The 25267-nt window shown below is 39.3% G+C and overlaps 1 protein-coding gene, 1 long non-coding RNA gene and 1 pseudogene across 4 annotated transcripts; 2 read left to right on the forward strand and 1 right to left on the reverse strand.

Annotated features, from left to right (window-relative positions):
• The first annotated feature begins 757 nt into the window (after positions 1 to 757).
• Positions 758 to 2775, forward strand: LOC121777845 (annotated as a pseudogene).
• Positions 2776 to 2844: 69 nt separating this feature from the next.
• On the reverse strand, positions 2845 to 3989 carry LOC121777846 (dehydrin DHN1-like). The gene is made up of 2 exons (XM_042175195.1): positions 3510 to 3989; positions 2845 to 3216 (listed from the first exon to the last, which is right to left on the reverse strand). Exons 1-2 carry the CDS (start codon positions 3891 to 3893, stop codon positions 3004 to 3006), a joined length of 597 nt encoding a protein of 198 aa, XP_042031129.1. The 5' UTR covers positions 3894 to 3989; the 3' UTR covers positions 2845 to 3003.
• A 7049-nt stretch (positions 3990 to 11038) lies between these two features.
• Positions 11039 to 12966, forward strand: LOC121777611. 3 transcript variants are annotated; one of them, XR_006045541.1, is made up of 3 exons: positions 11039 to 11327; positions 12293 to 12372; positions 12693 to 12966. It is a non-coding gene; the product is annotated as an uncharacterized LOC121777611 (long non-coding RNA). The 3 variants fall into 3 exon arrangements; XR_006045539.1 differs by having other exon boundaries at positions 12293 to 12966; XR_006045540.1 differs by having other exon boundaries at positions 12299 to 12966.
• The last annotated feature ends 12301 nt before the right edge of the window (positions 12967 to 25267 follow it).

Raw genomic sequence — 25267 nt, forward strand, 5'->3', positions numbered from 1 at the left:
ACATTGAAATGATTTTGATTTAAAATGATTAAAGGGCAGAACAACGCAATCAAGAAATGGACGCCATTAAAATTGTTTAAACATGGATCAGACGTCGATTAGAGTCTAGAGATCTTAAATTTTTGTTAGAAAATGATCAGCACAAACAATCACGAACACAAAAGTGATGAATACATGAATTATTTCTCAATTCGATCCAATATGTGGGGGTAATGTCACGCTATAAATTCACTGTATAATTTTTCGTATACTACTCCCTTCGTTCCTTGTTAATAAAGACATTTCTTTTCGGCACGAGGGAGTATTTACTAGTATAAGAGAACTAAAAGTCATAAATAGAGTAGAAAACATATTTAGTCATAGACTCATAGTTACATATAGAAAGGAAATCTTGGATTCATTTCCTTTATTTTCCTCAATATCTCCTTACCTTTTCGATAAGTTCCAAGTAGTACTAATAATGCTATTTTTATTTTTTTGTTTCTTTTTTGTTTTTCTTTTACATTTTTTTTGTCATTGATCATATTTAATTTGAATTTTAAAATTTAAGATTCAATTTAATTGCACATTTTATTTTAAATTTTTAATTATATAGTAATTTCAAAAAGCTTTGTTTCAAGTAAATTTTAAATTATAATAATATGAGTTATTATTTATTAGCATTATTTTAATTAATATTTTTTCCTTTTCTGCTTTTATTAATTTTATATTATAAGATTCTTTAATATTTATACTTAAAAATAGCAGTTTGAATCAAACAAACTGTTTTCGAGTGTAATGGTTTCACTCTCCAAGAAGCTGATACTCAAACCTTCATCCTTCATCTCCAGAGTCGCCAAGTTTCACGATGACCACCTCCCATTCATCCCCTTCTCCCACCTCCAAAAAATCAAACACTTGGAATGCCAACTCGTTTCCACACTCGAACATTGCTCAAGCCCCGCCCAAATCAAGCAAACCCACGCCTACATAATCCGAAAGAGCCTCCATCAATCCTCCTACATAATCGCCAAACTCATCCGAATGCTATCCAAATTCAATGTCTCCACAAAATCATACGCCGCCTCTGTTTTCTCCGAGGTCAGACACCCCAATGCGTTCCTCTACACTGCTCTAATCAGGGGCTATTTGGTTGACGGGATGCTAATAGAGTCGATTCTCGTATACAATTCGATGCGCGGAAGAGGTTTGATTCCTTTGTCCTTCACTCTCGCGGCGCTGCTGAAGGGATCTGCGAGCCAATTGAATGTCAATTTAGGGCGGCAGATTCATGGGGAGAGTGTGAAATTAGGCGGATTTGGTGCGGATTTGTTTGTGGAGAACGCTTTGATAGATATGTATGTGAAATGCGGGGATTTGGATTGCGGGCTGAAGGTGTTCGACGAAATGCCTGAACGAGACTTGATTTCTTGGACTACGCTTATCGATGCTTATGCGAAGGCGGGGGAGATGGACTGCGCGGATGAGATTTTCAGCGCCATGCCGGTGAAGGATATGGTGGCGTGGACTGCGATGGTGACCGGCTTCGTGCAGAATGCCAAGCCCCGGGAGGCGTTGGAGTGCTTCGAGAGAATGCAGCGCGCCGGTGTCCGGACAGACGAGGTCACGTTGGTCAGAGTTATAAACGCGTGCGCGCAATTGGGCGCGGTTAAGTACGCGTACTGGGTTAGAGACGTAGCTGTGAGATGTGGCTTCGACCCTGCACACGACGCTCATGTAGGTTCTGCGTTAATCGACTTGTATTCGAAATGTGGATGTCTGGAAGAAGCATATGATGTTTTCAACTCATTGCAAAGGAAGAATGTCTACTCCTATACCTGTATGATCATTGGTTTCGCAATGCACGGCCGCGCCAAATCAGCAATCGAGCTGTTTCAGGACATGACGACGACGACAAATATAAAGCCAAATTCAGTAACATTCTTGGGAGTTCTGACTGCTTGCAGCCATGGAGGTATGGTGGAGCAGGGGAAGCACTTTTTCGACGAGATGAAGGAGAAACACGACATCTCACCCTCGGTAGATCACTACAACGCGATGGTGGATATGCTGGGAAGAAGGGGGAGGTTGAAGGAGGCGCTTGGCCTCATCGAATCCATGCCCATGGAGGCGAATGGCGGCGTGTGGGGGGCTCTCCTAGGAGCAAGCCGCGTCCACGGAGACGCCAGCATTGCGGAGGAAGCAGCAGGGCATCTCTTCAAGCTCGAGCCAGGGAACATAGGGAACTACATATTATTATGTGAGGCTTACGTGAAGGCGGGGAGGTGGGAGGATGTGGCGAGGGTGAGGAGGGAGATGAGGGCAAGGGGGCTGAGGAAGAAAGCGGTGGCGTATAGCCGGGTGGAAGGGGAGAGGTGCAGGAGTTCTACGCTGGCGAGTGGACGCATCCGAGGAGTGGGGAGGTGAAGGGGGTGTTGGAGGAGCTGGCGGGGTACGAGGCGAGGGTGGGGGGAGTGGTGTATGATGTGGATGAGGAGGAGAAGAGGAGGATTTTGATGGGGCATAGTGAGAAGATGGCGTTGGCATATGCGGTGATGAGAAGAGGCTGTGAGGATTGTCAAGAATTTGAGGATGTGCGAGGATTGTCATGTGTTTGTGTGGGGTGTCGAGGGTGATTGGGAGGGATATTTTGGTCAGGGATAATTTCAGGTTTTATTGCGAGTTATATTGACTCGGCCGACAGATGGAACAAAAATTCTATATATTCATTAAATTTCGTATGTCAATTCAAAATTTATAGAATGACAAAATTAGTGAGAATACTCGAATTCTTGATGTTTTCCTGTGGATTAAGAATTAATTATGTTTGTATAAAGTTGCAATCAGATAAAAGTAGCAAAGGGATTTGGAAAGTAAAAAGTGATATATAATACTCCAGTATTCATCTCAGAATGAAGACTTGTCCAAACAGAAAAACACACACAAAGGCCACCCCGAGAAATGGCTTATTATGGCTACTACGCATACACAGGCAGCATTATTCATCTATATATATATATATGTTCAATGGTGGCCGGGAAGCTTCTCCTTGATCTTGTCCACGATTCCCTTCTTCTCATGATGCTCTTGCTCATACCCCACTCCAGTGGTGCCTGTTCCAGTGCCATAGCCAGTCGTGCCGTAGCCGTGCTCCTCCGTGGTCTTGCCGCCGGGAAGCTTCTCCTTGATCTTCTCCTTAATCCCCTTCTTCCTTCTCCCTCCTTGCCCATCATCCTCCTGCACACCGCAAATTAATCCTTCTATCCTTCCAATTATATAGAAAGTGCAAAGTGTGTGTAAATTGACACAAAGGTCAAGTGTCAATATATCCAAGGTCAAAAAGAGTCATGGGTATGAGTCCACCTTGATAAATGATAAGACACTTCTTTTGTTCACAAAGACTAAAAATTGAAATATCAATGTGTAAAATAGATAAATAATAAAAAAAAGAGTAAAAAAAAAGATTAATCTTTACTAAAAAATAGAAATAACTCAAAACTTTCCCAAAAAAAAAAAGTTGGTGATCATACCGATGAGCTACTACAGCTGCCGGAGCGGCGGTGGTGGGCGCCGCCTGTGGCCATACCAGTACCAAGGCCTGCACCACCATGAGCTCCGGTGGTCCCCGGAGCTCCTACACCGTGAGTCCCAAACGCCCCGGTGGTGCCGGTGGCACCGTACTGGTCAGTCTTATACGCCCCGGTGGTGCCCGTGGTGCCATGAGTCATCCCTACGCCAGTTCCGGTACCAGCTGTTGCGTGAGTGCCGTACCGTCCGCCTGTGGTCCCGTACTCTCCGGCAGTGGCACCGTAGGGGTCGGTGCCTCCGCCGGGGCGTTGGACGGGGTTGCCGTACTCGTCAGTGTGGCGGATGGGGTTGCCATACTCGTCGGTCTGCCTGCCGTATTGCGCCATCTTTCCTCTTTGAATTGAAACTTGATTGGATTTATGTTAGTGAACACGGTAGAAATTCTGTTTGTAGCAATGGTAGAATGAGATAATGAAGTGCATATATATATATATATATAGAAGAAGGATAGGGGTGGAGAAGGGAGGTGTTGAATGAGAGTTTGAGACACGTAAGGAGGAGGTTTGAGTGAGTTGTTAATCGGAGAGGAGCTTTTCGACATGTGTCGCATTTCCGCGTAATAGCGGTTACGGATAAGCACACACCTTTTTATTTTTATTTTTATTTTTATTTTTTTAAACCTAATCCTCTTCTTGTATTTTTAACTACGCTTTTATTACAAAACATCATTCATGCAAATGCTCTATACGCATCACAATCAAGGAACAAAGCACCATTCTTTATTTTATTTTACCCAAAATTATTATCGTACATTCACTTTTAAATAATTTTACTCCTATACATTTATATGTTTAACAGGATAAACTAAAAAAAATGAAATATTTTTATTTTAAACGAAGGAGATAGTATTATTTGGACTAGAGCTAACAAAATTCATACTTTCTCCGTCCATAAAAAAATATTACATTTGTACATCACATAAGTTTTGATGAGAAATTTGATAAAATGAAAGAGAAGAAGAAGTAGATAAAGTAAGAGAGATGTAAAAAAAATAAAATAAAATAAGATAGATATGTTGATAAAGTAGGCGAACTATGAGAAAAAAGAGAAACACTAGAAATCTATTTTTTGTTGATATTATAAAATGGCAAAATAAAATACTCTCTCTGTCTCATTAAAGATGACCTACTTTTATTTTTGGTTTTTCCCACTATAAATGAAAATACCTTTATCTCTACTTTATTCTTTTTCTCTTACTTTACTCTCTCAATTAAATACACAAAATAAAACTGCATAAAATGTCATGCCGTTCAAGGAAGTGGTCATCTTACTTGGGACGGAGGGAGTATTTTTTTAGATGGAAGGAGTATACGAGATAAAAAAAAATAGTTTTTATGAGAGACTAAATTCAACTAAAGTCTTTATATAAATAAGTCTTGTAACCTTTTTTTTACAAATTATGATAAACTCCTTATAAAATGCATACCTTTTAATTAAAAGATTGAAAACTGGTGTCATTTTATGAATGTTTTGAGATAAAATAAATTTGCATTTATTATTACAAAAATCGGTGACGAAGCATAGAGGAGTTTGATTGAAATTGGATTAGGATTTGGGGAACATGTAATAGCAGGAAAGCAACAAGTGATAGTAGGCAAGAATTAGGTCAGGTTGCAGATTTTCGTGTCGGGGATACGGTAAGTCATTGTATTTTAATATTGAATCAAATAAATGTGAGTTTAGAGATTTACATGTGTCACCGACTTTGAATTAGTGTTATGGTTTGCGTGGCCTACTAGTACTACTCCTATATTTTTTTTTTGAGACTTATATGTGAAGTGAAGATATCATCCTTCAGTTTTACTCTATGCACTATTACTTTCTTTGAAGCTGCATTTCTGAGTCCTCAAATTTGGTAACATGGTTTTTTCTACAATTCAGTTCAGGGATAGGGTTTCATCCACCAACACAACAAAAGTTTGGAGATAATGTAGACAATATGATACATGCAAAATAAACTAGAGAAGTTTAATTATAATAACAATTACTATTACTCCCTCCGTCCCTAATAATTTGTAAATTTGATCTCCAATACGAATTTTAAGAAATGTTAATAGAAGGTGAGTTGAAAAAATTAGTGGATGGTGAGTCCTACTTTTATATACTATTATAGTTTTATAATAAAATGTGAATATAAATGAGTTGCTGGAATATGGACTCTACTACTAAAATTGGTAAAAGTGAAATGCAACAAATTTTTAGGAATAGATGAAAAAGAAAATAATTGATAAATATTTAGGGACGGAGGGAGTAGTAGTATAATATAAGCTGCAGCTTATGGAATGAAATATGCACAGTAGTTGAGCCTTGAGGGAAGGAGTTTTTGGTAACATATGCAAAGAGCTGAGGAGAAGAAGCTCCATATTTTTCCTAAGTTGGATAGAAAAGATTAGGGGCAGCATGACAAACAAAAGTGTGTCAGTTAGCCAAAGAAACTGCCTGGTGTCCAAATTGGCTTCACCTACATGGCTATCAAACCTGGGCTGTTGTTTTCATGTAAGACTAATCTTTTCACATTCTGGATAAATGGGAACATTGGGTTTATTGGTTTCTATTCTATTTATATTGCCAATTAGGAAATATTGATGGAAGGAATGACTTAATTCTGAGGGGCAACAAATAAACAAAATTTTCCAATTGCAAGAATATGCTAGGAGCACAATATAATAGCATCTAATGTGGATGAATCAATAATATGATAATGAGAAGCGATAATAGAAAATATCAACACCAAAATTTTACGTAGAAAACTCTCTTCAATGTGAAGAGATAAAAATCACAAGACCCACTAGTCTACCAAATCCACTATCACCAAGAAAAGAATGTAACCAAGGGGTTTATAATAATATCTAATCCTTAACAACACAACGAATACACTAGATAATCAAAACAACTTCAAAATGGATGAAATAAACATCTCAAGAAACTGCAGTCACGTTCAGAAATTCATAACTGAAGATCTAACCGTTCAAGTTCAAATTCCTTCGGTCATAATGAATCCCCACAGGTCTTCTACCTCCAATTAAAATATCAAATCTATCGGACAACATTTGGACCTTCGATCAAGACAAAACCCGAGACTGCGCAGTGTAGAAACTTGGAGAACACTACTCTCTCTCTCTCTCTCTTTTCTCAATATGGAAGCTCCTACACTCTTAGTAGGCATTTATAAGTTCTCCATTGACCTATTTAAGTAAATAAATGGGCCAATACCATATGAGTTTTTTCCATAAGTTGGAAGCCCTAACCTATCAAATTTCCCCCTTCACAGTGTGGAGGTTTCAAACTTACGCCTTGGCAAAATCTTGGTCATACTTTGACCAAACCCACAATGGTCACAACTAGTCTTCATGTAGCCTTGTTGCCTCATCACAGACTCACATTTCTTGTACCATTGTTTCGAAGCTTGCTTCAAACCGTACAAGCTCTTTTTCAACTTGCACGTCTTTACCTTTCACCCTAAACCCTTTTGGTTGCTCCATGTAAATTTCTTCAATCAAATCACCATGAAAAAATACAGTCTACATCCATTTGCTCAGTATTCAAATCAAGGCTTGCAGGTAGCCCCAACACAACGGATTGAAGACATCTTTACCACGAGTATAAAAAATCTCATCAAAATCAACTCCCTTTATCTGACTGAAACCCTTAACAGCCAATCTTGCTTGGTATCTTGGTTTGGAAGAGTTCTCTTCTTGTTTCAGTTAGTAGATCCACATGTTCTTCAAATCTCTCTTACCCTTCGATAAGGCATCAAATCAAAAGTATAATTATCATGAAAGACTTTTTTTTTAAAATTAACTCCTATATAAAGGAGGAAATTACAAATAATGTCAAGAGGGCTCGAACTCAACACCTCATAAATTAATGTCTAAGTTCCTTGCCGCTAGGACAATAGCTCCAGACTTATCATGAAAGGACTTCATCTCATCTTTCATTGTAAGAAACTAGTTTTGCTTGTCCACACCTTCCATAGATTCTTCAAAGTACTCGGGTTGTCCCCTGTCAATCAAGATGACATACTCACTTGAAGAATATCTAGTAGATTGTTGGTCTAGCTCTGGTAGACCTTCTGGGTTCAACATCTTGTGGATCATCATTATCAATATCAAGAGGATTTTCTAAATTTTCATCTTGTTGGTAATCAACAAAATCAACAAGCTGCATCTCAGCTTCAACTGCATTACCACCAACTGTACTAGGTAATTGTGGGATAGAATTTGGATCAATATCAACGAGGTCATCATGAGAGTGAGATTCTGAACTCTTTGCCTTATCAATGTCATCAATAGTCTGGTCATAATAAAACACCACATCACGGCTTCGTATTACCTTTTTCTCAACAGGATCATACAACCTGTAACCAAACTCATCTTGATTATAGCCAATAAAGATGCATTGCCTCTCTTTAGCATCTAACTTTGACCTCTAATCCTTAGGAACATGAACATAAGCTTTGCAACCAAACACCCTCAAATGATCATAAGAGGTGTTCTTACATGTCCAACCATTTTCTGGAACATCACACTACAAAGCAATCATAGGAGTTAGATTAATAACATAAGAAGCAACACATAAAGCTTCTCCCCAAAATTACTGTGGAAGTTTCAACTCCTGTAGCATGCATCTGACCCTATCCATCAATGTTCTATTCATCCTTTCAGCCAACCCATTTAACCGTGGCGTCTTTGGTGACGTCTTCTGGTGTCTGATCCCTTGTTGCCTACAATACTCCTCAAACGGTCCACGGTACTCACCATCATTGTCTGTCTTGATGCACTTCAATTTCTTTCCAGTGTGTCTTTCTGCTAGGGCTTGAAATTCCTTGAACTTGCCAAATACTTGATCTTTAGTCTTCCTGGAATGATCATCAATAAATGTCACAAAATAAGATGCACCACCATTAGTTTTTACCTTCAAAGGACCACAAACATCTGAGTGTAATCTAATAAATTTGGTTGCCGGTGAAGAGGATAAGTTTTGAAAGATATTCGTTCAGCTTCCCTTCAAGGCAATGGGTGCACTTTTCAAAAGTAGAACTTTGAGCACCTGGAAGAACATTCTTATTTACCAAAGAGTCAAGTCTCCTTTGCACTAATATGACTCAACCTCTTATGCCACAATTTTGGTGAACACTGTTTTCCAACAACATTCACTGAATCATCTGAAATTGAAGCTTTCAACATATATAGATTTTCCTTCAACTTCGAACCTTTAGCTGATATCAGAGACGCTTTGCTAATCTTCCATCTCCCATCAACAATGTTATTTCCATAGCCATCACTATTAAGTCTCCCAATGGAAATGAAGTTCAGCAGAACATCTTGTAATACCCCGTATCATTTAAAAGAGAAGTTTAATGATTTTATTCTATATTTTCAAAAAAGAAGAAGAAGAATATTATGTAATTATTCAAAGTAAAAGTATTTGTTATGGTTTTGAACTAATGGATTTAATTTTCAAATATTTTACAGGTTGTCCGACCTAGACCGAGGATGCGCCCTAGCAAAATAAATAAGGTTTAAGTGTTCGTATTTGATTTATTGGGTGAAATTAGTAGTATTAGAAACTTGATATGAAATTAGAAAAATATTAGAGCAATTGTGTGATGCCTTTTTATTTATGCTTATATGTGTGTGTTAGCTACATGTTAAAATAGTATGCAAGTGTGTGTGTATAGTGTCAACATGACAAAATAAAATGTAAATATATAAAGATATTAACTCCTAATCCTAAGAGCATCCACAATAGTGTGGACATCCCAACAGACGCATTAGGACATCTCAAAAATACTTTCTGCCACGTCACTAGGACATCCCAATGCATTGCTACATCATTAGGACATCCCACTGCACAATAGTGGACAGACACTAGGACTAGCCGATGCCCTAGCCAATAAAATAAATTAAAAAATATGATTAATACATTTTAATTGTTGGTGTTTATCAAATATACAAAAAATTAAGTGCAATGAGTTGTAAATATTGAGTAAAAAAAATGGGAAGTCCTACCTCTTGTCCGTCGCCAGCCCACAATAGCGGACGAGCGCACGGACAAGGAGACGGTCGTCTGCCTTTTGCGACAGACGAGCTCTCGTCCTTCTGGCTAGTCCGTTTGCCGCTCGCCGCTCACAATAGTGGACTAGCTCACGGACTAGCGGCTAATCCGCGTGCTAGTCCTAGACGTCACCACGGTTCGGGAATCGACGGTTCACGGTTCGGAACCGCCGGTTCCGGTTCAAGAAAATCTTGAACCTGAACTGGCCCGTCCTAGGTTCGACGGTTCTGGTTCCTGAACCGTGAACCGGCGGTTCATCTCAACCGCCGGAACCACTGGTTCCGGGGCGGTTCGGCCGGTTCGGCGGTTCATGGAATTTTTTTTGTTAACATTGTAATTCAAGTAAAAAATGTAAATATACTTGCATAAATAAAATTAGAATAGTGCGATGTACAAATGCAATTTTATTGATACAAATTACAACTTTAAAATTACAAAATACAACTTCAAATTTACAAATTACAACTTAAAATTTACAAATTACAACTTAAAAATTAAAAATTATAAATTATAAATTTAAAAAGATTTAAAGTCTTGATTACAATTTACAAATTACATATTCAAACAAATGGGAGAAAAAAGAAATAAAAGAAAAGGACTTGAGCTCAACTTAAATTTAAAATTTAAGTTTAGATGCCTACTTATCTTCAATGCTCAATTGCATTTTGGAATCAAAGTCCACGTAGTTCTCTTACCTTGCTTACCTATTTAGCTTGATCGGAGGAATTGGCCTACTCTTCTTCGTCGGGGAAGTAGTCTTGGTCGGGTTATACTACTTGATTGTCCCAATCCGGTTCTTGGTCTCTAATTTCGGCGGAGCACCAATAATCAAGTAACATGGTGGCTTCCATGTTTTGCCCGGTGAGTCTACTTCTTCTGTCGTCCAAGACGTTGCCTCCAACACTAAAGCCGGGTATTTATAGGGGAAAAATGTGATTAAATAAAAAAAATTCAAAAATTCAAAATTTCAAAAATTTGAAAATCCACCGGAACCGTCGATTTACCGCCGGAACCGCCGGTTTACAGCAAAAACCACCGGTTTTTCAGCTGAAACCGCCGGTTTCGTCAACGGTTTCTGACGAAAACCGGCGGTTCCTGACCCGATTTCTGAAAAGGCTAGGGGTAGGTCGGAAATAGGCCTGAAAAGTTGTCGGGAACCGCCAGTTCGGAACCGGCGGTTCCGACGAAACCGGCGGTTCAAAACCGCCGGTTATGGTTCGAATGAAATTGAAACCTGAACCGGCCCGGTGGAACCGGCGATTCCGGTCACGGTTCGAACCGTCGCCGATGGTTCCGGTTCGGAACCGCCGGTGACGGTTCCGGGCCGGTTCGGCCGGTTCGATTCGGTTTGAGGACCTCTAGCTAGTCCACTATTGTGGAAACACACACGCTAGCAATAGGACCTAGAATACTCCCACACACATTTCACCCAAACACACACTAAATATCTCTCTCTCTCTAGAATTTTCTATGAACATCTCTCAACTCTCTTTCTAAACACACACATATACACGTAATGTTGGGAAGGAGATGGAGTCCCCCAAGACCGCCATCTACTGTTCCTCCGGCGGCGCTGTGGCCACCGGCCATCGGCCCTAGCCTTCTTGCTAACAGCTTCTTCCTCTCTATCTTTTCCAACCTCCATTAATGAATTTCAAGGTTGAAGCTTTGTTTCCCCAAACTCAAGTTTCTTGCTAATAGAGGTAGCAATTGAACTCCTCTTTGATTATCTTACTTCCTATGTTAATGTTTGTGGTTTTGAGTACAAGATTTGTGCTTTTAGTTGTGTGTGTGTGAAAGTGAGAATTTTTAGCTCTCAATCTAAATTTGGGGATTTCATATTATTATGCTTGATGTAGCTATTAATTAGTTGTTGGGAGTGAATTTGTATAAGTTGTTATTGCTATGAAACTATTGCAAACATGAGTATTTAAACTGAGTTGCTACTGTACTGATCTGTTTCGGCCACTTTAACATGCTAGAATTTATGTTCTAAAATTTATATGCATACTATCAGGTTTTGGGAAGATCTCTTCAAAATTTCAAGTCGTTTCGTTAAGGTTTACTATTTTTAAATATTCTTACAAAACAGTTGCCAGAATCTGTCACAAACTGGCAACGTCTATGAAAACATTCATAACTCCCAAATTCCTTGAAGTTTTGAGGATCACTTTATTTTAAATTAAACTAGACGACTAGGGGAATCTTTTGGTGTATAAGGCTCGACCCCTACTTACCTCTGAACTGAATCAGTTTATTACATGAAGATGATGTAGAAGATGACGTAATGCAGTTGATTTCTTTTAAAGCTTTAAAGCTAAGAATAGAGATTTATAAGGAAAAGGGGAACTTATCTCTTTTATTTATCATGAAATGATTTTTCACGTAATGTGATATATGTTTCTATGTGGATTGAATTGTTTGAGGTTTGCGTGTTAATTGTACTTGTGTATTGTAACTTGTAAGTTATTGGAATTCGATAGATTATGTAAATAATAGAGATTGTGGTTATAAGTAATGCTTAAAGAAGATTATGGTTAGTGTGTTTGATGTTCGACCTAATTGTATATGCTTTAAGTTTGAGCTTTTCTAATGATGGAATTAGTTCAAGTTCCTAGTTTAAAGTTTTAAGTTTGGAATTGTATAAACTGAGTTAAAAATGCTTAAGTGCTAGGAGTGGCGCATCCAAGGCTCGAGGACGGAGAACCAAACTAAGCTAGGAGATTATTTTGGATTGCAGCTTTCGAGGTGGGGTTTACTTTATCTGTGAGCGTAGTGGTTACATGGTTATAATCGTTGTGGTGTCGTGCGTCATTCATATGAGCTTATGGGCCCACGAGGGGTCAGATCCACGAGGGATCATTTGGGTCGCTAACAGCCCACCAGTAGCCCACGAGGGGTCAGGTCCACGAGGGACCGAGACTAGTCTCCTATAGATGTCAGCAAAGTTGAGATGGTTCATCATGTTATGATTCATTACACAATTGGTTATAACTGCTTGCAGCATATTCCCCACTCTCCACTGAGTGTGCTTGCATACTCACACCCCGTTATTTAATATTTTTCAGGTTAAGGAGTCGGTGACGGGGCAACCGTCAACGTGGTCCACGGTCTCCCAGCTGCTATTTTTTGACTAGTAGACCCTTTGGTATTTTGGGTAAAATTGAATTGTTTGGGGAGAAAACTCGGTAACTTTTTATGCTATTATATTTTGAATGATGTAGGTTGTAATAGGGTATTTTATTTTGGTTGGAATACTAGATGAAGTATATATATTTTTAACATAGTGATACATTTTGGTGTAGATATCTATATGCACATATTTCTGATGTTTGGGAAAAATATTCTTATTAGTGTTCTTCAAATTGTTTTATATAAAAAATAATGTCAATGAGGATTTTCTTTTAGGTTTATAATATCGTTTCCGTTTTTCTTATTTCCATTTAAATATCTGAATTTTCAAAATAGAAGAAATTCGTATTTTTGTATTTTTGGTAGTGTTCCCTCTTTATAAGAGTTCGGGGTGTTACACATCTGGAGCATATCTAACGTCTCAAAGTACCACTGTCGAACCATTCTTCACATTCAAAAGAATATTTCCATTTACCCATCCTCAAGGGACCTAAATCGCCTATGGTGTACGTGCTAAAAAACTCTCTTCTGGGATTAACATGGACTGCGGCACCAGAGTCACCAACCCAACATATATCAAAAGAGACCAAATTAATATCATGGTCATCAGAAACAATAACAAGATCATTACTTGTAGCAGCATCAACACGATCAGTACTATATTCTTCAAACTTCTCTGCATTCTTATTATTTCCATTCTTCTTGTTCTTTAAACACCAACAATTTTTCTTGATATGACATGGCTTGTGGCAATAATGACACTCAACATCCTTGTATTTCGACTATCTGGACTTGCTTCTACTCTTTCCTTTATTATCTTGTCCTCTATTTGGGTTTCTCCTCCTCTGCTCTGTAAACAATACTTCATTCTGCAACGATGTGCCTTGAGTATTCCTTCTAATCTCTTCAATGAGAATTCCATTATTGGCATAATCAAATGACATTTTTTTTCTTTAGGAGCAGAGTTAGTGTGTGAGATTCGAAATGTCTCCCAACAGTTCGACAAAGTATTGAGTAACCATAAACCAAGTATCTTGTCCTCAAAAGTAACACCAACACCAGACAACTGATTTAACAAGCCTTGAAACTATTCAAATGATTCGATATAGACGTGCCTTTAGAATATTTAAGTTAATCAATCGTTTCAACAAATAAAGTTTGTTGTTACCTGCCATGGAGGCGTACAACTTCTCAAGAGTATTCCAGAGTGTTTTCGCATTTTTTTCATTTTCAACAAGATTGCGAAAGGACTTGTGAGCAATCTGAGGTCTTCTTCTGTCAAAATTTCTTCTTCTTCTTGACATGTAAACGGAGATTTCTAGGGCTAGGGAATTAGAATTGTATTTGCCGATAGCTGCGGAAGAGTGGGCGGCAGTTTCATTTCAATTAATTTTGAAGATAGTTTCTTTTATTCATTTACCATTTATTTCTTAGTAATTTCTAAAATAAGAGTTAGTAATACATCTGTACATAAAAATAATATTAGCATTTAACTTAATTGATAAAGATATCACTAGTTTATTGCATTATATTTTATAAAAATTATGATTATCAATTTTTAAAAAGAATTTCGATGACTTTCTTAAGTTATTCAAAATTTTCTAAGAATATATATTATCATTACTGACTTATTTCTATTATGTATAAATAAATTATCTTGTCGTATAATTAAATGAGAACTATCATTTGATTACTTATAAATAAAAAGTACCAATGCAGTTTCGGTAAATATTAGTATATTTAAAGTTAATTATATTTTATATCAAATACCAAATTTATTTTACTTACATAATTTTTTAATAAGATTAGTTTTTAAGAATTAAGCTTGGAAACTTTTATAATAATAGAATTGAAAGAAACTTGATAGTGTAAGTACAGAAATCTTATTTTGGCATTTATTTAATTAGTAGTATTAGTATTGAATATAAATGCAGCAAAAGGATGGTGTGGTGATAAAATATTTTTGTTGACATCTTTTACAAAGTGCCATAAGATGAATGTAAGGATAGTCCAATTTTCTAGTAGTGAGAAGAAGTATTCATTTTACAAAATGAACAAAAGTTCTTACGCCACCTTATAAATTTGGGCATGTTAACTCACTCTAGGAAGGATCTAAAGATTGGTAGATTTTTATTCACTTAAAAGGTCTAAAAGTAGAACTTTGCTCAACCTCCGAAATTGGGGCTACTTTTAGTTTAATTTGATTATTTAAGATATTCCAAGTTCAGTAATTAATCAAGTTTGCTGCTAGCTTGATATAAATAATTTATTTTCTAAGAGTGTTGAGTTCTGAAACCATTATTTAATACTAGAATAATTTCCAATTAGATATGTTTTTATACTATAAAATTTGTTTAGAGCATCACTTTACGGATAATATCATCTCTGGCACACCAAGACAAGAGTACATGAAATAACAATACTAGCTCTGGAAGTCATTTGTAATCGAAGGTTCTAGATTATACACATCTATCTAGATTGAGTATATATATAACTTACTTCTATAAGGTAGGTCTGGAAGTCATTTGTAATCGAAGGTTCTACTGATCGGTCCATAACGAACGACAAACTACGTGATATAATTATTTATTTTCATCAATTTGGGAAATTCGGATTTATATACCAAACGTTATAAAACATGTGTTTTTGTGTATACACTAGCATTATCATAATTGATTTTTATATTAATCGACGACATGTAATAATTAATTAAATTCAGTTATACATGGCATCAATCAAAGTCGTTTGATATTGCAATCCTAAAGTATTTGGTATGTGCTCAAATAAAGCCTAGTTAGCACTTTGATACCTCTGAGAGCATCCGCAGCAGTGAGCAGGACGCTGTCCGTCCGTGCCAGCGGCACGGCACCGCTGTCCGCCGCTGCGCTCTTGCCCCTGGCGCGGCGCTGCTCGATGCATCGAGCACGTCCGTGCCGGCAAGCAGCTGTCGTGGCGGGTTCTGATTGGCCAACGATATTTCTGTTGGAAATTCATTTTTTTTTAAAATCGAAAATAATACCAAAAATTTTAAAAAAATATTTTCAGAATCCCAAAAATCTGGCCGTTTTTTTACCGTTTTTCTGGATTTTTTATTATTTTTTTATTTTTATTATCCCCAAATCATCTATAAATACACACATTCATCATCCATTTTTCACATCAAATCATCTGTCATTCATCTCTCATTCATATTTTTTCATACAACTTATATCTACATCTTCCTCTCTCACTCAAACCCTCAAATAGATTTCACCCATTTCATTGCGGAAGCGGAGCGCGAAGAACAAGAATACTATGAACAACATCGTGCCGCCTATGAAGCCTATGTCGCAGCGAATACCCCCACCCCTCCTCCTCAACCAACTAGATCAACTAGCCGATACATCCATCGTGACCGGGAGAGGGAGCCAACGAAAGGGTCATTGCCGACTATTTTTCTGACCAGCCGCGGTTTCCGGAAGATCACTTTCGGCGCCGTTTTCGCATGTCAAAACGCTTGTTTATGCGTATTGTCAACACATTGTCCGCCCGTGTTGAATACTTTCAAACTAGTACAGGCGCAGCCGGTCGGCAAAGTCTCTCGGCGTTGCAGAAGTGTACGTGTGCCATCCGACAACTTGCTATTGGGCAAACGGCTGACCTCTGCGATGAGTATTTGCATGTCGGTGAGTCCACTGAAATCCTCTGCCTTAAAAATTTTTGCGAGGGCGTTCGTTCAGCTTTTAGGGATGAATTCCTTCGGGCACCCACCACCGATGATTGCCAACAGTTGCTTCGTCTTCACGAAACAGTCCATGGTTTTCCCGGTATGCACGACAGCATTGACTGCATGCATTGGAGGTGGAAGAATTGCCCGACTGCTTGGAGGGGGCTATACTTAAGCAGCCACAAAGGCGGCGGCCCAACACTTATCCTTGAAGCGGTCGCCGACTACCGCCGATGGATTTGACATGCATATTTCGGTGTTTCCGGATCCAACAACGATTTGAACGTGCTCTATTCTTCACCACTCTTCAATGATGTGTTGAACGGTGTAGCACCGGCGATCGACTACACCGTCAACGGAAATACATACTACATGGGTTACTATCTCGCTGATGGTATCTACCCAAGGTGGTCGACTTTCGTGAAGACGCTCAGCAACCCGCAAGACCCGAGACAGGTTCTTTTTGCGCATCGTCAAGAGCTTTTGGGGTCCTTCAAGCCTGATTCAACATTGTGAAGGCCCCGTCTCGGCTGTGGTACATGAAAAATATCGCCGACATCATGTACACGTGTATTATCTTGCACAACAAGATTATAGCCGACGAAGGACCGAGGGCGGCTAGCTTTTACGATGAGGATGAAGCCGGAAGCTCAACCGCGAGGTCTCCCCGACACCGAGGTGTGCATACGACGGTGGGTGAGAGGATCTGATAAGGCTCGTTTCATGCATCTATTTTATATATAAATTATGTGTTTTCTACGGTGCTAACATGCATTTATAAGTCCAGGTGTGTGAATTATCTATCAGGCTCAAGAACGAAGAACAGTTACCAGGGCAGAGAAATAGAAGAGAAAAAAGTGAAGAAAAATGAGCGAAATCCTCGAGGGCACAATCATCAAATCAAGAAGACCGTTGCCCTAGGGATCCGAGCCATGCCTATAAATACTAGGAAGCTTGCGTAAATGGAGGAGGCACTTTGTTAGAAAATTTCCTTGGTTATTTTGGCTCGCTCTCGAAATTCACTCACTTAGCTCACACACTTGGTTCAATGGGAGATCTGGGGTAGTTAGTTGGTGTTTTGTTTTGATCATTTGGAAGGTGTAATACCACTCTGAGAAGGAGTGAAGAAACAATTTATTTTCTGCACGTACTCTTATCTCGCCGATTTCCTTGCCAAAAATTTAGCGATTGTTTGTGACTCGTTTACAGTTTATGGTTAATCCAGTTCCGTTTTCAGTTCTCTTTTGATTCTCATGTTTACTGCTCTGATTTACTGTGATGGATGCTTTTCGCAATTGGTTTGTTGATCGGAGTTGAGATCGGTGTTGATCTATTGAATTGAGATTAAAGCGGAGTTGGAATGATGTTGAAAGTTGTGGATCTGGTTTGTTTGGTGATGATTCTGGTAGATCTAGCTTAGATTTTTGTTAATTGTTCGAATCTGAAGTACGTGTGTTTGGATCTGCATGGAAAACTCTGTTGCTGCTTATTTACTTAGTCTAGTAGATTAGATCTGATAGCTGGTAGTTTAATTGAAGTGTTTATCGTTCAATCTGAAGTATGCTCAGTTTTCATGTTCTGTTCTGTTTATTTTCGTGCTTGCTTGTTGGCTAAGATGAAGTTGATCGGTAGTTACAGTCGAGACACTTTAGTTTGTTAATTGCAGCTTTCTGTCAGTAGCCAAATAGAGAAATCTGATCTTGTCGTTTACTTTGCGTGCTGTGTGTCTAACTGTTTTAGGAAACTCTTCTACTTGACCCAGAAAGTTGGTGAATACTCTCGAGTTGCTTTTGGAAACCAAACATGCATGCATTTATGTTTTACGTACTTTCAGTTCTCCAGATCTGGTAGTTAGAATAGACTAGATTTCAGTTCTCAGGCCTAGTAGTTAAAACTCAATCCTCGTGTTGCGTGGCACCAGCCAACCCTCCAAAAGTTCTCTTAATGCATTCTAACGCTTCCATCCTCGTGGATTCGATCCCGACTTCCCTATACTAGCCAATAGTGTAGAGGGTTGAGGTTTTGAAGCGGGATTTGCTGTGACAATGACTGCATTCTGAAAGTTCACGATCTCCTACACCCTGTGCTTTAGCGAATCCTCTGAATCTAAGAATTTGCATTTAAAGAAGAGCTATAAAAAAAACGCACACCAAATTCCTCTCTTCAGGATCGAAACAAGACACACAATGCGCGATACCCGAACTCACGTTGAGCTACAAGAAGACCTAATCAAACACATTTGAGTAAAATTCGGCCACGAGTAGTGTGTTTTTTACTTTTATGAATTTAATTAGGTAATTTTTAATTTTTAGGATTTATAATATGTAATTTTTAATTTTTAAGACTTTAATTATGAAAATTTTAATGTTTAGGATTTTAATTATGTAATTTTTAATTTTTTTGTAATTTTTAATATTATTCTGGTTATTTTTAACGCATTTTAATATTGTGGAAATGTTTTTATTTAAATTGAATAATAGAATGGTGGGATTCTTGAGCTTGTTTTTGCGGAAGAGCACGGATGTGAGTGTTGTGCTCTTGCCTAAGAGTAGGGAGTAAAAGTGGGTTCGGGCCCACATCCGTATTCGTTGGCAAGAGCGCGGATGTGAATGCTCGACTGCACCAAACCCCAAACGTGTCTTGATCACTTGTCCCAATCCCACAATTACACCTCCTCGAACACGATGAAGGACAAGTAAATATGTACTTTAGCTTGCTAAAAAGATGGCAAAGAGACACCTTTGCTCTGTAGGAATAAGTGAAATTCCCCATGTGAAAATCCCACACATACTTTAAAAGACAAAAATGTGTATTTCCTCGCTTACAAAAGACCTACCATTGTCTAATCAAACTTTTTCTGCGAAGAAGTGAATCATCAGATAATGGGACTGTCCCTCACTACTCTTTATAGTAATAAAAGTAATAGAAAAAATAACCCACAAAATCATTGATTGATGATTCTCATTGCACAAAACTTTACTACACTCCAAATCCCAATTTTGGACCACAGTGTTTATCTAGTGTGCAGTTTTCAGACCACCATGATCCAACGGCCTAAAATTGTCTAAAGTCAATTTTTTCTTATCTTTCCCTGAATGGATATATGTTGCTTGAACTTGTCATCAAAAGGTTGAGGAAAAGAGGGAAATTGCTGGCTGTATTTTCCACACATAGGTTTGTTAAAATAATGGAGGACAAGAACCTTTGCTCAATTCCATTGTTTCATTTGAGAATTGCCCTACATTGGATTTTCGATTAGGACATACATAAGCACTCCCCATGAATCAATCTTTATCAAACACTCACTTTTGTTTCATGCCCTTTTTTTGATGCCTAGCAAATATTTTAGTGGCACCCTTGCTTTCCAATGTAGTAATAGCATTCGTTACATAATCCAATTAAATGGAGTATGTTGTTTCTTTTAATTTTTACTTTTAGGGACTTTTTTTGTGTGTGTGATGTTGTTGTGGAATAGCAACATGAGGTTTCAAAATATTAAATTTGCAAATAGAGCGAGACATTACATTATCCAATTTAGTATTAAGTCACTAGATATTTCTCTACAATGCTACCATCCCCTTTTAATGTTTAGTCTCTATCTCTTAAGAGCATCAGCAGTGGCGCGGAGCTTCCAGCGGAATTCCTAAAAACACCTTCAGCCACGTCATACGGACTTCCCACTGCACAGTGGCGGAATTCCCAGCGGAATTCCCGACAGACTTCCCACAATAAAAAAAATTAACAAATTCACAAATTAAACAATTTCTGAAATTAAACATGAAGCCTCAGGCCTGTGAAGAGGAAAGGAAGCTGCAACTGCAAGAACTGGAGGAGCTGAGACTCGAATTTTATGATGCTGTAATGTGGTACAAGGAAAAAACCAAGTTGTGGCACGATAAAAATCTCCGGACGAAGGAACTGCAGATTGGGTGGAAAGTACTCCTTTTCCAGTCTAGGCTGAAGCTTATGCCCGAGAAACTGGAGTCTAAGTGGACAGGACCTTACACAATTGTGAGCCTCAGAGCCAACGGAGCAGTGGAAATTCAGGGATGTACTCTTAACTCTATCCCTTTTTTGTTAATGGTCATAGAGTCAAGAGGTTTATGGATAGCTCAGAGCTGTGTGTGGTGGAAGAAGTTCCACTGCGCATGCTCCCCACTATCGCCTAGTTGGTTGAAAGGTTAAGTATTCTTTAGGAATTCTTTGGTCAAAGAAATGACATAAAATTTAAAAATTTTCAAAGCAAAACCAAATTCCCAAGAATACTTAAACAGTTTTTGTACATATTGTGAATATTCCCTTTTCTTTTCTCTTATGAAAACCCAAACAAAGAGAAAAATCTTTTAACCCCAAAAATATTGACGAAATATCGAGCAACCCGTGGAGGTCAGTTGAACTTTGAAATGTTTTCTATCTTATTTTCTTGACCTGGGAATTCGGTGTTTCTTTCTTTTGTTTAATGATTTTTGTGTGGATGAAAGGACAGGCAGGAACACGGTTGTAAATTCTAGGGGAGGAAAACTTTAGAAAATTTGGGGGGAATTCAAAATTTGAAATTCGAAATTCAAAATGAAAAAGATATTTGTTATTATCAAATCCTTTTGCAGAGGATGTACGATTGCTCACGTCACACGAGACCGTTCCTCTGCCTTCTTTTGTTTTATTTGAATTGTATTTTATCTCCCTTTCATCTTATTAAAACTTTCCCCTCACGCTTGTTCCTCTCATACACACTTTTCAAACGTTCGAAACCCTAACTTCAAAATTCCTAATTTTTCATTTGTAAGCTTCCGACGGTGCCGTTACCAGTTACCAAGTTCCAACACGATGGATACCCGGAGCGGACAAAGCGCTAAAAATGGAAAGGCTGTAGGAGGACGAGCAGCGACGAGGCCACTGGTGAACCCTGCTGCTAAACGACAAGCTACATCTCAGCCAGAACTCACAAATCCTCCGAGTGCACCCACAAAGCTTGAGATGCCGATAGAGATATCACCCACATCTTCCACAATTGCACCCGAGGCCGACCAAGAACAAACCATGAGGGAATTCTTGCAAAAATTTGGTCGAGGGGCAAAGGCTGGCGCAATTTATGCCCGTCTGGCAGAAGTTTGCAGATCCGGAGAGCGAACCGCTACCCCGTCTCAGGCAACCTCCTCGCAACCTACCATCTGCGACACATCTGCTCTCCACACCGAGCCTACAGAAGCAGGGGAACCCGTGCAACCACAAATGGCCATGACTCCAGTCAAGGAGTTTTCTTCCTCACCAACGCGCGCCGATCTTCCGGCGACAATATTACTCCCAGCTCCAGATTCGACACATGCTGACGAAGTAAATTTCCTTGAGGAGGACAGGGAAGAAGATATCCACGATGATGGGAACCCGGCTGTTGATGATGAACAAGACGAGGAAGGAGATGATTTTTGATAATGCTAATTTCATGCATTGGTTAGGAGGTTAAATTCATGCATTTATGGGGTCTAACGCATTTTTTAAGCCAGGTGTGTAAAAGATATCGCCAGGACAAGGAAAAAGGGAAGACAATTGCCTGGCGATAGAGTGAGCATTATGAAGTAAAAATAGGCAGACGGAGCAGATCGCTAAGCTGAAGGGTAGAACAGAGATTTCATGCGAAGGCTTCTACAAGATCACCTCCGCATCTATATAAGAGAGAACATGCAATTCATGTGGGGACTTTTTTTGACTTAGGACTTTTTTTTGGAGGAGAAGCTCTCAGCTCACTTACACACACTTCTACACATTTTGGGGTTTTCAGAATTGGCAAAGGGTTCGGGTTTCACTTTCGGTTAGCTGTTGTGTACCACCATCCTTACGAAGGGCGAAGAAATAATTTACTGCTCTCATTTCAGTTTGCTGCTGTGAATTTCACCGAGTCTTCGCTGTTCGAAGCTCGGCTTTTTGTTGGCTGTTGAAATATTGTTGATCTTTCTATGCCATGTCTATTTTCCGTTAAGATGATGTTGATTTTGAGTATGGATGATGTTTGTTTCTAAGTTTATAGTTATTTACTTGAATGGATGCTTTTCTCACTTGATCTGTTAAGTTGGAGTAGAAGCGTTGTTGGATTGTCGATTGATCGGAGCAGATTGGTTGAATCGGAGTTTATGGAGTCGTTTTTAGTCGTAGTTGGGTTCGGATTGCTTGGATCCGGAGTGGATTGAGCGTCCGACGTGTGGATCTGAATGCAGAGTTGGTTGATTGTGCATGAATTTGATGACTCGTTTCCGTGTTTTTGTTTCCTTTCGTCTAGTATATGTAGATCTATTCTGTTTCCAATTAATTGCCAGTTTCCGACATTCGAATTATTATATTCTGTTTGAATCTAGTTATTTACTCTGTTTTCTCCATGTTCACGTTTGAATTAGGTAACGAGATGCAGGTCGTTGTTAGTTAAATTCATAGTTTGTTATTTGCAGCTTTTCATACGTACCTTGTTGTTTTTGGAAAATGGTCCCCACTGCATGTTTACTTTCTGTCTAGCTAATTTAGGTAGCCATTTACTAGGTCAAAGAAGTTTGTTTGAGATATTGAAGTTACGAGTATGTTCGAAGTTTGCAAGATGTTCTCGGTTACCTAGGTCTAGTGTTAGATTTTGTTTCTAAGTCTAGTAATAGCTTTCCTTAACCCAAAATTGCATGGCAGCAGCCAATCACCTTTCCAGAGACTTTTAAATGCCTTCTTACGCATCCATCTTCGTGGGATCGATCCCTACTTCCCTGCACTAATTCATAGTATAGCGGGTTCAGGGTTTTGAATGCGGAATTTGTGTGTCCGACGACCAAGACTTCCAAGATCCTCTGAGTTCCTAGACCTTGTGAACTAGTGGATTCTCTAGGTTTGCGAAGCTTGACCTAGCACAAAAGCACACACTTAGTTTCCGAGCAGTTTCAAATGGCGCCGTTGCCGGGGATGGATGGCGTAGTTTGTGATTGTGTTTAGAGATTTTGGCGTACATAGTTTTGATTTTTCTTTTCTTTTTATTTTCAGTTTATGAGCAGAGGCTCACGGTTTAGACACTGGGGTAACTCATATGCGTGGAGGAACGATCGCTTTACTTGGCAGGACAGAGAGTCAGCATCTACGGTCACCACCAGATTGGGATTATCTACGGGAAATCCATTTCCGTTTGGTTCAGAAAGTGACCAGGATTGGAGTTCGTCGGGAAGAGAGGATCTCGAGTCGTCTTCAGAAACAGAAACAGAGGAGGTAGAGATCAGAGACATGGCGCAGGTAGTCGATCCAGATCCTGAGATCGGTTCGCTCACTGCCTATCTAGATGGTGCGCCAGCCCAGGCTATAGTTATGAATCCGCGTCAGAGGGCCATCGATATTAAGACAAATGTGCTATGCATTCTACCGACGTTCTCCGGGCGTAGGAACGAGTGTCCATACGAGTTTCTAAAAGAGTTTAGCAAGCTGTGCAGTATTCAGAAAAGGTCCAACGATACCACGGAGGAAGATTATCGCCTACGCGCAATTCCATTTGCTCTCAAGGGAGAGGCTAACACATGGCTGCTGAGGCTGCCTCAGGATTCCATCCGTACATGGAGAGATTTCAAGTTGGAGTTTCTGGATTACTTTTTCCCTTCAAACAAGACAAACACTCTTAAGAAGGAAATCATATAGTGTAAGCAGGAGTATGATGACTCTCTGAGTCAATATTGGTCACGATTTAAGGGATTGTTAGATTCTTGCCCGGATCATAGAATGATCGAGGCAGAAATTTATTATCTGTTTTATGAAGGAGCAAACCCTGAATCCAAGGATCTGATGAATTCCTCGAGCGGGGGAAACTTTACGAAGAAAAAAGGAAGTGAAGCGAGAGATATCTTGGGAAAGTTGATAGAGGCCAAAAAGACGTATGACAACCCGAGGAATATTATGAGGAGAGGTCAACAAATGCGCTGAGGGAGGAAGATAACGAAAGAATCGAGGAGAGAATAGATAGGCTTGAGAAAGTACTCTTGAATCCAATCGAGAAGACTAATCCACCAGCCTCACAAGAGAAAGAGAAGCCTCCAGGTCCAGGAGACGTTCCACCCCAGCAATACTATGACCCTCAAGAAGGAGATTACCAGGCCCAGGTTAATTTGGTGGGGAGTTGGAATCCAGATGGGAGTTGGAATCAAGGGAGACAGAGGGATGCACCATGGAGAAACTATCCCAATTTTAGATGGTCTGACAATGAACCGACCCGGCCACCTCCACAACAGAAAACCCAGTTTACACAACAACCAGAGAGGGAGACTAACTGGTCTGGGAGAAATCGGGAGGGGCAAAACAACTGGAACAACCGGAATCAGGGCGATCATTCTAATTGGGGGAACAGGAATCAAAACCACCGGGGAAACTTTCGCCAGAACCAAGGGAGTGGACCGAACCTGGGTTCAGGACCAAATCCCGGCCAACCCAATTCCAAGCCACAAAGGAATCTTGACGATATGGTGTATGATTTAGTCAGTTCTCAACATCATATACCGAATAACATGCAATCCAATAATGACGTGGTGCATAAGCTTCAGGACGCTCAGTTGGAGCAGAAGGCATCAATGGAAATGTTGGCAAATCAATTTTCCTAGACCGCAACTTCCTTGAACGAGATGCGGGGTAACGAAGGAAAGATTCCTGTCTCAGTAAGGCCACTAGATAGAGCTAACATCAGTCAAATCACTTTAAGATCTGGACGAGGTTATGAAGGTCCGGTGATGAAGATGAATGAAGAAACACCTTCCGAGGAAGACAAGGAAGGGAAGAACTAAGTCCCTGAACCTGGAAATTCGA

This window comes from Salvia splendens, chromosome 18 (assembly GCF_004379255.2).
Source record: "Salvia splendens isolate huo1 chromosome 18, SspV2, whole genome shotgun sequence".
Taxonomy (NCBI): domain Eukaryota; kingdom Viridiplantae; phylum Streptophyta; class Magnoliopsida; order Lamiales; family Lamiaceae; genus Salvia; species Salvia splendens.